The 12677-nt window shown below is 37.5% G+C and overlaps 1 protein-coding gene across 1 annotated transcript in view; it reads left to right on the forward strand.

Moving 5' to 3' along the window:
- Nucleotides 1-12677, forward strand: part of Golgin245 (Golgin-245) — a 374519-nt gene that overhangs the window by 268259 nt on the left and 93583 nt on the right. The window contains exon 12 of the mRNA XM_068226026.1: nt 4104-4139. Coding sequence (XP_068082127.1) covers nt 4104-4139 — 36 coding nt within the window. The remainder of the gene's footprint in view (nt 1-4103; nt 4140-12677) is intronic.

Here is a 12677-nt window from a genome sequence, read left to right on the forward strand (position 1 = left end):
CGATCTGTATTGAGTCCGATCCACTGGTTTTTGTTTGTTTGTTTTGTGTTTTGTTGAGTTCCTGTACATCCATTCATTCTTCATGCCATATTTTATTTTTATTTTGGACAGTGGATGCCTTTGCAATTTTTGTTCTTTCATTTCGTAACATTAGGGACCGATGACCTTCGATGTTAGGCCCCTTAAAACAACAAGCATCATCATCATCAACATTTAAAATAACAGTGTTAAAATTGGAATAGACATTAATTCTATTAACGATGATGTCCAAAACATGGTAATTCCCAACAACAATGAAAAGATTTGGCTAAAATTCTCATAAATTTCTTCGTATTTTCTAACTCAATTGTTAATGAGCTATTGTATTGTGCTGCTTAAAATTTGAGTCATAAACCCTGTTAAAATTCAGTAGTATCTGAGGCTTATAAGTCTTAATGTTCGTGTCGAAATAGTGAGGAATGTTTTACGTCTCGTATTAATTTGATGCTTGCTGCAATAATCTATTGATTGTGAACAGCTAGGTACATCTTGTTGGTTGTTTCTCCAAACTAGTCTTGAATTGACAAGTTAACATGTTTTTTTTTTTTTTTTTTTTTTTTTAAGGAGGGACTTCAAATCTGAGAAACTGGATGTTGATGTATTATCCTTTATGACAACCTTTATATGTTGGTGCCCCTTGACTGCTGCTATGATGCCTCGTGGTACTTGTTGCAGCATGGTGACTGCTTGCTTTCGTGTTTCTGCTTCTTGTGTTATATGTATGAAGAAGCTGAGAATAGTTACATGCAATGCAGCATGGGTAGATGTAAGGATGTAACAGAACGTCAAAAAGGGGCAGTGTCATGTTTGGCCATGCCCAAGGCCATACGGTGCGTGAAGTTTCTGGATTTGTTGGTGTTTCACAGGGGACTGTTCAACATGTCTGCAATTAGTGGTGGACTATGTGTGGTCATATAACACGACATCAGAATTATGGTCGGAAAAAAAATCCTGACTGAGAGGGACCAGAGATGTGTTTCCCGGCTTGTGAATCAAAATTGCTCCTAAACCCAACAGGAATTGCTGCAGTCAGTGAATGAAAGTCCTTCCCAACCTGTTAGCGAGAGAACATTGTGACGGGAACTGCATGCAATGAATATTTGGAGTAAGTCATCTCTCAAGAGGCCATCGCTCACACAGGCACATAAAGCTGCGTGTCTACAGTGGGCTAGAAATCATCAAACATGGACAGTAGCTGACTGGCGGAACGTATTGTGGTCCGACGAATCATGCTTTTGCCTGTATTCCAATGACGCACGTCGTCGAGTGCACCAAAGGCCATCCTGTATGTATGCAAGGTCATGTTCAAGCCGGAGGTCAGTCTGTGATGTTTTGGGGGTGTTTTTCGTATCCTGGATTCTGAATGATCAAGTGTTGCCTTTCGGTCCACTCTGCATGATGAATAGGCTATTGATAACCCTGATTTTTCAAGATGACAACAGCAAAAAGTTCATTGGGCTGGACGTATATGTGAGTGGTTTTAAGAACACTCCCCCAACATATTATATCTCGATTGGCCTGCAAAATAACCTGACATCAAGCTTGATAGCTGCAGTCACTTAAGTGCGGCCAGTATCCAGTATTCGGGAGATAGTAGGTTCGAACCCCACTGTCGGCAGCCCTGAAGATGGTTTTCCGTGGTTTCCCCATTTCCACACCAGGAAAATGCTGGGGCTGTACCTTAATTAAGGCCACGGCCGCTTCCTTCCCACACCTAGCCCTTCCCTGTCCCATCGTCGCCATAAGACCTATCTGTGTCGGTGCGACGTAAAGCAACTAACAAAAAAAAAAAAAAAAAATCACCTGACATGAACTCTGTTGAAAATTTGTGGGACATATTGGAACAGCAGGTAAAACGCCAACATCACCATCTCCGCAATTTAGTAAAATTGCGCGATCAAATCCTCAGCGAGTGGCTTAACCTAGATGCGATGTACCAGCACAGCGTTGTGGACTCGCTTCCTAAACGAATCCAGGTGGTTATCAAGTTCAGAGGTGGAGTTGCACAGTATTAAATTATGCTCGTATGTCCTGCAACTTCGCAATTTCGGTGCTAGTGGTCCATGGTAGTTGGTACAAGGTTCAGTGTTGTGGGGTGGGTTTGAGCATTGCGTACAACACTGTGTTCCCATAGCCCATTGTAGGTGTAACGCACCAGAACATCTGATGTCTCTGTAGATATTTTGACCATTCTCACACTTCTAAGCTTCATAAGTGGTTTACACTGCTTATGAAAATATGTAGACAGAGAAGATGCCATATCAAAAATATCATCACTAAATTAAACGGCGAAGGGTTCACTCTAGCAGATTTGATCAATTTTTCCCAATCACTTTGGATTTCTGCTGTATGCTGCTTCTTTTTAGCCTCAATGAGACTGAAATGTTGGTTATTTGGGAGATAGCTATGACCTATAATGGGGAATATGTATTTTATAGTTTTGAACACCTTGAAAAAGTGAACCAGAGTGTAGAGGAATCGGATCATACATTGACTAAATTTTTGTCCGATGAGCTTATGAATTGTATTACAAATCAGTGTACCAAATCCACAAAAATGTTTGCACCGGCTGACTGTATGAGCAACGGTTTCACACCATTCATTACAGGGACTGGCTGCATAAGGAATGGCATTACTAGCATTGCTTATACCTCAGTCACTTTCATATTGTCAAAGCCAAGGGTGAGACTGAGACAATTGAATCAAAGTAACAAATTGAACATTGCTTAAGTTATGAATTTTATTTCCAAAATACTTGCAGGTGTGCATCCCTGAATTCCTTCAGTCCACCTCTAACTAATTTTAAGTTACATGTAGCAACAGTTTTCCAAAAGCATTCTCTTTCTCATTTGCCACAGTAAAGTATTTTCAAAACTCAGTCTCAGACTGTGTAATAAGCATTTAAATTTGGAGATGAATCTGTAAACTGGGTTTGTGCATTGGTCAAGACATTTCAAAACTCATTCAGAGCATGCACACATCAGTTCATATACTACTGGGGAACACCAAGGTATGAGTGTTGTGTCAAGAGTAAAAGAACTCCTTTCTCTCAGATGACCAAGTACATTGCCTAACAAAAATCAGGTGTTCTGTGAAATTGCCCAAGATGTTGAGAAATTGGTGCAGTTTTTATTTTTGTACCAAATTCTACAAAGTAATTCAAAATTATGTTTTGCCAGGTGCCAGCACAAATAATAGCAACTCTGATGGGATGGTGTACGAAGAATGTTACGAGTAAAATCTGGAGTCATTATGGATATCCACTGTTGTTTCACTCATACAAATAATTATTCCAAGAACTGTGCAAGGCCAAGTACTGAATGAGTTTTGGAAGTCACTGCACTTAACACAAAATGTAATAGCTTTATTTGTAGTTTTGATGTCAATTGACAATTAATGTGATTAACCAAGTTGTGTACAACATTGATTTCACTGGAGCAAATAGTTCTCCACTGAGAGTATCTTGGCTTTTGTAAAAAATGTATGTTCCTGGGCTTTTGCGATGCACATCTTCAATTGTAAATATTAGATCAATATAAGGTTGAGGTGGTGGTGGTGGTGGTGGTGGTGGTGGTGGTGGTGGTGGTGGTGGTGGTGGTGGTGATCATCATGTTGTACTTCCCATGGAAACAACCACCACCATCACCGTTATTGATTTTGCCTCTGAATATACGGCCTCATTTGCAAACTAAATTATTTGTTATTTAGTTCTTCTTCCGGGTGGAACCATGTTTTTGAAGTCTGTACATTCTATACAGTTCACCGACGTTTTGAATACATTGCAGTATTCTTTGTCAAGGTGACTGAAATACCCCTACTCAACCCGGGGTAATCAGTCTCCCAGGCAGCTAATCAACTAGTTTATTTTGATGATGGTGACGGGTTGCTTTCGCATGATTATTGGCCCACATATAAAGATTTTGGAAGAAATGTATACTTATTCTCAATACATAAGATTTTAACATTAATTTATATTTTTGTTTAGAAAATGGGTTTCTTATGTCACTATTCTCTTTTATGATATTTCATTTTATTTTCAGTTTATAATTTTTACTTTGTTTCAGAATTCTATTCATTGTGAAGATGAAGTGCCATCTGAGGTAATTTATTTTCTTCTTCTGTTTTGTTTTTCACATACATTTTCATAATTGAACTCCTCATTTTTACAATTTTTTTTCAATTAAATGTAACATTGGCACTAATTTGCCTATGAAGTTAATACAACAAGTTGTGAGAATTGTGTTACCATCAAAAGTGGGAGGGTGAAAGTGGATTATATTTATATTTAGTTCTCCAAAAACCATACAAGTTGTTAAGGAGATATAAAGCCAATGACAGTTTTTATTATTATTATTCTTCTTTCCGATGAGGCCTGCTAAGGACCACGTGCCAATTTATTTCAATTCAGTTCTTCATACTTTGTTTTCTCTTCTGTTCCTTCCAATATTCTTTCATCCTTTCACTATGCTGTTTCTTTCTGTCCTCAGACCACTTTGCACCAGGTTTCTTGATCAGTCTTCCTTGTGGAATCCTTCCATACTTACTACGCTCATTCTAAATCCTTCTTTACTTCTTGAATCCAGCTAGTTGTTGCCTTTTTGTCTCAAAGGTACTTGAAAATTCTTTTTGTTAATCTGGAATCATCCATTCTGTAAATATATCCAAAAAAAATTGCAATCTCCTTTTTCTTATGGTTTTTGTTTTGTTTTCTGTGTTCCTGTATACTTCATCATTAAATCTTAATTTTCATACTTCTGTTGTTTTCACAGGGCCTAAGATTTTTCTCATGATTCTCCTTTCCAGTACCTCAAGTTTATCTAATCTATAGTTTAGTACCAGGCATTCACTTGCATAAGGCATTCCGGTTTCACCACTGTAGTGTAGTGCCTTATTTTAAGATTTTTAGATAGCCACATTTTGTTATAAAAATTCTTTGTGATAGCATATGCTCTTTCCATCTTGTGTACCCTTTCTTCTACTGCAGATTTGTCTAAACCATTTTCTTGAATTATTTCTCCCAGATATTTGAATTTCGTTACTCTTTCCACTGGACCAATATCTGTTGCCAAAATTTTTGGAGCATTGTTGATGTTTGTAATAAATTTTGTTTTTTCTATGGAGATTCTCAAACCTGTCTTATTGGTTATTTCTTCCAAGAGACTGATTTGTGTTGTTGCACTAGTTAGGTTTTCTGACAATATACCAAAGTTGTCTGCAAATGCTAGGCAATTTATTTCATTGCCTTTATCTTTTTTTTTCCCTCCCCAAAGTTACTCTCAAAATGTTATGTTCTTTAAGCTTTACATTCCAAATTTTTGCAATTTTCCCTAGAACACAGTTGAATAGAGGGCAACAAACCATCACCTTGCTGTACCCTGTATTTATCTTAATAGGTTTTGATATCTCACCCATAAATTTCACCTTTGAAATTGTGTTGGTAAGTGTTTCACGTATTAGGTTTGCCCATTTTTTTCACACCAAATTTACATATTGTTTCATCTATGGTTTCTCTATCAACCAAGTCCGGTTCCATGGACAAATGATTAGCGTGTTGGCCTTTGGTCACAGGGGCCCCGGGTTCGATTCACGGCAGGGTGGGGAATTTTAACCATCATTGGTTAATTTCGCTGACACAGGGACTGAGTGTATGTGTTGTCTTCATCATCATTTCATCCTCATCATGACACGCAGGTCACCTAAGGGTGTCAAATCAAAAGACCTGCACGTGGTGAGCCGAACATGTCCTCGGACACTCCCGGCACTAAAAGCCATACGCCATTTCATTTTTTCTATCAACCGAGTCAAAGGCCTTTTAAAAATCTACAAAATTCACAACAGTGTCCTTTGAATTCAATATCCTATGGCGAATTATGGATTTTGAGTTAAATATTTGTTCTGAACAAGATCTACCTTTTTGAAATCCAGCTTGATACTCACCCTGTTGCTTGTCAAGTGATGTTTCTACTCTGTTCAGCAATATTTTTTGAGAATACCTTGTATGCAATTTGCGGAAGAGAGATGCCTCTATAGTTATCAACCTTTTGTTTGTCCCATTATCATCATCATCATCATCATCATCATCATCATCATCATCATCGTCATCATCTCCTCCCTGTGTGGATCATTGGTAGAGTGTCGGCCTCCAGATCTCAATATTGAGAGTTCAAACCCAGGACAGGTAATCGAAGTTTTGAAAGGCGGAAGCATTTCCATTTGGCACTTCATATTGTACGTTATCGGCATGTAAAAGATCTCTGGTGACACATTTTGTTTTTATCCAACAAAATTAATTAAAACTCTGCCATAGATTCCCCTACTAAGATTTGTTTATTTGCGATCTGCTTGGGTGAAAGTGGCAGGGCTTCTGGGCTGGACAAGTTAGACAGAAAAAGATAAAAAATACCTTGGTTTCCACAAGTTTATTACAATGTCCATTTTAAAAATTATTTATTAATTTCAATATACAAGGTTAATAAATAAATTGCAGTCAAATAAATATAGGGTAAAATTAAAGATAACCATAACAAGAAGTTAGGTACAGCAGTTCTTAAGATACTGTAGCATACCTGCCAACCCTTCCGATTTATCTGGAAACTTTCCGTCTTTTAACTCGTCTTCCATTTTTCCTATTTATTTTTACTTCTTCCTATTTTTGACCAATATTTATTTGTTTATAACCTCCATAGGATATGAACTTCATGGTTTTGATCCGTATTGAATTGTGATCACAATAATAGTTAAACTTATGTCGTAATGGTCCACATTTTCAAAACTGTATTATGCAATGTTTACATTACATTTCTAATCAAGGAACTAGTGTTGGCCATGGCTAGCCATCATCAGTCTTAATGCAAAACTGTACAAACACATCCAACAACTAAAACATATTTACCAACACACACAAATGACATTTGATGCTTTATTTCGCGAGTGTATCATCCGATGACCATCGCTTTTGTGTATCGTGTTTCCTGCTCACCACTGCAGCGTGTGCACGTTACAGCTGGGAATTCAGGACGGCAATTATCCTACAAACAAGAGAGGCTAGCGCGTGCTAGAGACTCCGTTAATCGGGACGAAAGAATGAGTTTGTTATTGTGTATGTGTTGTAGTTCTCGCGCTGTTAATGTCGTTTCTGTGCTTAGTTTTGTTGGAGTTGTAGGCCACGTGATTTTTCTTGCAGTTCTGTGCTTTCTCCGTGTCGATTCGAATGTTAATAATGTAAGAGTCATATTAATCTGTTTTGTATGTGTTTCACGTATTCCAGCGCATTTTTATTCATTCTTACTTCGTAATTTTAATGTTTTGAATGCATTTCAGAGAGTTGTGTCAGTGACAGTTTCTGAGGGAGAGAGATTTATTGAAGAAATAAATCATCCGTCCTCCAGTGAGGGTGACCATTTGGATCTGGAATACAGTTTCATTTTCAATTTCAATGAAGTTTAAAAATATCAGTTTTATCGTTGAAGCTGTTATCTTCTATTTTCCCAGGGTTAGTGGGGGAGGAATGTCAATCTCTTACATTATGACCAAAAAACATAATAAACGTTATTTCCAAGTGTTCAGAGATGCCTATAAAAATAAATTTCTGTTCATTTTATAGTATGATAAAGGAAACTATTATGCATTTTGTTCCGTGTGTCGGTGTGATGTAAATATTATTATTCATATGATATGTTATAAATGAGAATGATTAGGTATATTTTCTTGTAAACATTTTTATGTTTTCTTAGTTTAGGATTTTAAATTTAATGGTCAATTTTATTCGCATTGTAACTGTAGATATGCATGCCCTTCACCTTGTCCCTTTTCACCGAGACCGCGGCGCAATATACCTGATGAAATCCAAAAATTTAAATATCTTCCTATTTTTGATTTTTTAAAGTTGGCAGGTATGCTGTAGGAGAACCAGCCTCATTATTAACATAAGGTAAGAGGTGATAAACTGAATCTAACATGTTCAAAGAGCTCTCGTTGAAATCCATACTAGAAACAGGAATGCACACAGTATGGACATGCAAGCCTCATATTACTAAAACCAGATTGGTACATTCAAGTGTAATTCACTCGATTACGTACAGTAGAAATCAACTAGGTAAGGAACCACAAATAAACCCATATTAGGTATGTCCACCTAAAATACAAGAGCTAACCTCGTACTACAGAAATGGCCAAAAACAAAATTTACTCAAGAGGCAAGGATAAATTTAGAAAAAGGCCGAAAAGAGCAATAGGGAAGGGATTCAAAATAATAGGAACTCCAAAATTGACAGCATCCTACTGGGGTGTAGTGCCCAGTTAAACAAAAGCTAAGCCCAGACTAAACTACGACCAGTGAGAAGGAATTCTAATTCCAAAAATGAACAATAAAGTTACATTGTGAGAAAATGAGCTGCAGCAAATAAGAGGATTCTAAGGGAAATGCACTCAAACATCCCCATGACATTAGAGAAGTACAAGCAAAGCCCAAGTTAGCCCCTCAAAAAAAAAAAAAAAAAAAAAAAAAAACACTCCCTACACAAAAACTTGCCCTATTACTTGCTTGCTTGAGAATAACCCATTTTTTATTTTACCCACTTTATTTCAAAACAGCAATATATGCCGAAGCCTGAAAGTTACAAGCTAAAAACTTGAAATAAATATCTCCCTCAACTAGGAGGGGAATTTCAGAGATATCTTCTTAAACAGTCATTTTCAAAACTGCTACACTCTTAACTCTGCCATCCATGATGCAGTCCTGCTGTCTATCATGACAGTCAAATGGATAGGCTATCTCCACATCAATCCCAGTTATTCTAAATCCAGCTCTTCTCTGCTCATGACGAGCTCATTTCTGCTTCGCAGCTTCATCAGGAGGATGGGTATCAACACTCATTGAGGGACTGTCCAAGTGATCTTCAGTCTTGAAGTGGGAAGTGTAGGTAAGAAGAAAGCTGGATAAATACAGGAAAAGGGAAGAAATATAAGATAAAGGTAATACAGGTGGGGTAAAAGATTAGGAACACAGGACAAACACAAAAGGAGAAATAGATCCCAACAGGATAAAATGTATATATGAAAGGAAAGAACAAGTGTCAAATCACTGACACTTGTTTGTTCAATCAATCAATCAGTCAATCAATCAGTACTGATCTGCATTTAGGGCAGTCGCCCAGGTGGCAGATTCACTATCTGTTTATTTCCCTAGCCTTTTCTTCAGAGCTCTCGTCTCGCCTCTTGTTAAATTTGGCACGGTTACAACAGCGGACCTTATGAGTCTCACACATTTTTGTATTAACTCCTCAGCCTCATCCATATGTAGTTTCAAGAGGAAAAAATGGGGCAAATATTCGTTTATAGAAAGGGGAGTTAGGGATTGGATTAACTCTACTGGTGCCAGGCGGTAGTGCGAGCATCCGCCCTTTAAATTGCCAGAGCCGATCTGGTCGGCCGTTAGCAATCCAGTCGGAAGTTGCCAGAGCCGATTACATTGGCCGGCTTAAAATTCTGTGATATACGTAATTTTGAGGCAACCTATAGCGAAGTGCACACTTTTGTTACAACCTGTAGTAAAGGGGCTACACGTTATTGTGTGCCTGGCCTTGCTTTGGCTTTTCTAAGAGGGTGTTATACCTTTCACAAGAGTCGTTTCCTGTGTTTACAAATACCGCTAACCGGTCAGTAAGAGATTGCTCCTTGCAGTGAGTGGATTTGTGACAGGAAAATGGCATGTTGTTCATGTGATATTTTTTCATCAGGTATTGATGACAATAAATTAATGCAGTATTTGGAACAGTGCGAAGTTAACGTGGATGATTCATCGGATAGCGATAGGGAATTTAGTTCAGAGAGTAGCGACGAAATTATACCGGACACGTCCGCGGAATCACCGCAGCTAAAGAAGAGACGTTTAATTGTGTCTAACAGCACTAAAGCTACTCTGAATATGGTGGTAGATGAAACTAGTGATAACGAATATGATAATGATGATGATGTCTCTGGAGAACATTTCGTGGAAATTTGTCCCAATGAACCCAACAACATTCCTCAACCTCCTGTCTCCTTCAAGGAAGTTCTTGGACCTAAACATGCCCTATCGTCTGATTCACTGCCCATATCACACTTCAATTTACTTTTCACTTACTCTCTGCTAAACCTTATAATCACATATAGTCCTCTATGATTACCTAAATACCGGTCTCCGCGGGCCAAGTGTAGCGTGCCTGCCTCTCACCCGGAGGTCATGGGTTCGATTCCCGCCCAGGTCAAAAATTTTCGCCTGGTCCTGAGGGTTGGTTCGAGGTTCACTCAATCTAAGTGACCCTAACTGATTGCAATTGAGGAGATATCTGAGGGTGAGAGGACCCCGGTCTGGAAAACCAAGAATAATTACTGAGAGGATCTGTCTCACTGACCACGATTCATCTCGTAAAGTGCAGGTACCGAACTGAGCAGCGGTCGCTTAGTAGGTCAAAGCAAATCATGGCTTTAGTGCCATACATTTCTTAATTTCGTAAATTCTGTTGTATTGTAAAATTATTTTTCTAATATATACTACAACCGAAAACGAGAAACTATTTTTTCTGAAAACAAAAACTATAATATCAACTACTATTTTTTACTTATTTAATAATTCATTATTATTTGAATACTGTGTTGTCCACACGTAGAAAATTTGTTGTCAGTATTTGCCAAACATCGATACATACACGCGAATTTTATCGGTGAGTAAAATTGTCTTGTTTTTATTAGTGACATGTTTGAATGTTTATTTTTTACGTTTTTATTTTTCTCGTTCAAATTAGTTATTCTATAGAATTGTATTTAGAAATACATTATACATAATTACGTATATTCTTTTGTATCGTAAATTATTTTTTCAAAGTAGATATTGAGAGAGAAAGTGCGAAAATAGTTTTCTCTTCCTAAAAATTAACGTTTTCGACAACTATAAATCAACAATAAAACGTTTTTGACTCTCTATATCACTCCAAACCAGTTTCTTATTCTACGTAGTCGATATGTAGAAAATTTCATGCCGGTATTTGCTATACACCGATAGATATACGCGAATTTTAAAATACATGTATTTCCACTGAAAACTGCCTGGCACTTTACAGTAGTAGAGTGGAGGCGGAGCTCTGGCCTCTTCCAGCTGATGGGGAGTGGCCGACTAGATCAGCTCTTGGCTCCAAGAGGGTTAACTTACTAAGGGAGATGGTCAATAAATTTCCAATTTCTTTGAAATCATTTAAGAAGGAACTTAAGAGATGATTCTGAACTGACCATTCTCTTAGCTGGCTGTTGTATAAAATATTAGTTTTATCAGTTATTTCATCGAGGTTGTATTTGGGATTGGTATATTGATCAAGGTGTAGCATGTCTTATTCCATGCTTGAAAAGTTGTATTTGAAGTCTACTATATTTTGTCCTATTGAGGAAAATTTGTTATGTCTAATGTTTGGTTGCTGTAGGAGTGACGACATAGTTTCATGTTAGTTTCTATTAGATTTATGGTTTTGTATATGGGGATACTTGGATAAATGTTTGTAATGTCGTATGAAACTAGTGAGTGGTATTGTTGGATTATTAATTCTTTAGCAATATCACAGAATTCTATAGTATTTCTTACCGTTCTGTTTGAGAATAATGACTAATTTTGAATTCAATTCAGTGTACAGGCTCCTGAATGACAGGTGACAGTGATGATAATGATAGTCCTGCACTCTTGTTTTGAGCAAGGTCTACCTCCAAAAAAGACATATCTTCATTCAGGGTTTCCTTGAAAAAAAATTGAAAGGGGAACCTTTCACCACTCTTACCCACCTTATTTTTAGCCAATTGAAGGCTTGACCATCAGCGGTCTACTTTCTATTGGTGATTGCTTCCTCCAAAGCCCTTGTGGTTAAGAATTCCTCTCTCTTCGTTTCGATCACTTTAAAATGAGGATTCTTCTGCTGTGAGGATTTGATCATTTGCACCCAGTCTTCTGGGGTGTAGATATGTTGCACCTTTCTGCTTGCAGATTCAATCAATCCAAATTTGGAATCATTTGGGGAGAAACGAATGACCAGATACCAGGAACTTATGGTCTGTTACATCAGCTGAAATATCTGGATCATGAATCAGCTTCATAAGTGTGAGTAGCATTTTTATATTTCTGTTCTGTCTGCAATAGGTGTCAGAATATAAAATGACATGTTTGTAGTTAGTGGCATTATCTTTTAAGTGTTTCTTGACAACACTGGCAATATCTTGAGATCCCCTTCCACCATTTGCCTCATTCCATACATAAATCCTTCATCAGTATTGAAGGAATGGACTCGTAAGTTGTATATGTACATGTTTCTTTTGTAGTATGCAATTAATGTTGTAAGCTTTGGAAAATGCAAGGTTTTTTGTATATCAAATGTTCAAGTATAAACATCATTTGAGGCATTTCCCTTGTCAGTACAGAGTGCTGCTCTAGCCTTCTAGCTTTCCGAAGATGGTGTTCCTTCTCTGTAGCAAGGTCTCTTTTCTCAATCCCATCTGTTGCATGGATTTTCATTTATAAACCATCACAGAGTCGAGAAGTATCCTTATCAGGATGTTTAAAGTTGTGTCTGAAAATCTTGTTATACATTTTCTCTTTAACTGTTTTTTCCCTGTCATTCACA

This window comes from Anabrus simplex, chromosome 2, assembly GCF_040414725.1.
Source record: "Anabrus simplex isolate iqAnaSimp1 chromosome 2, ASM4041472v1, whole genome shotgun sequence".
NCBI lineage: Eukaryota > Metazoa > Arthropoda > Insecta > Orthoptera > Tettigoniidae > Anabrus > Anabrus simplex.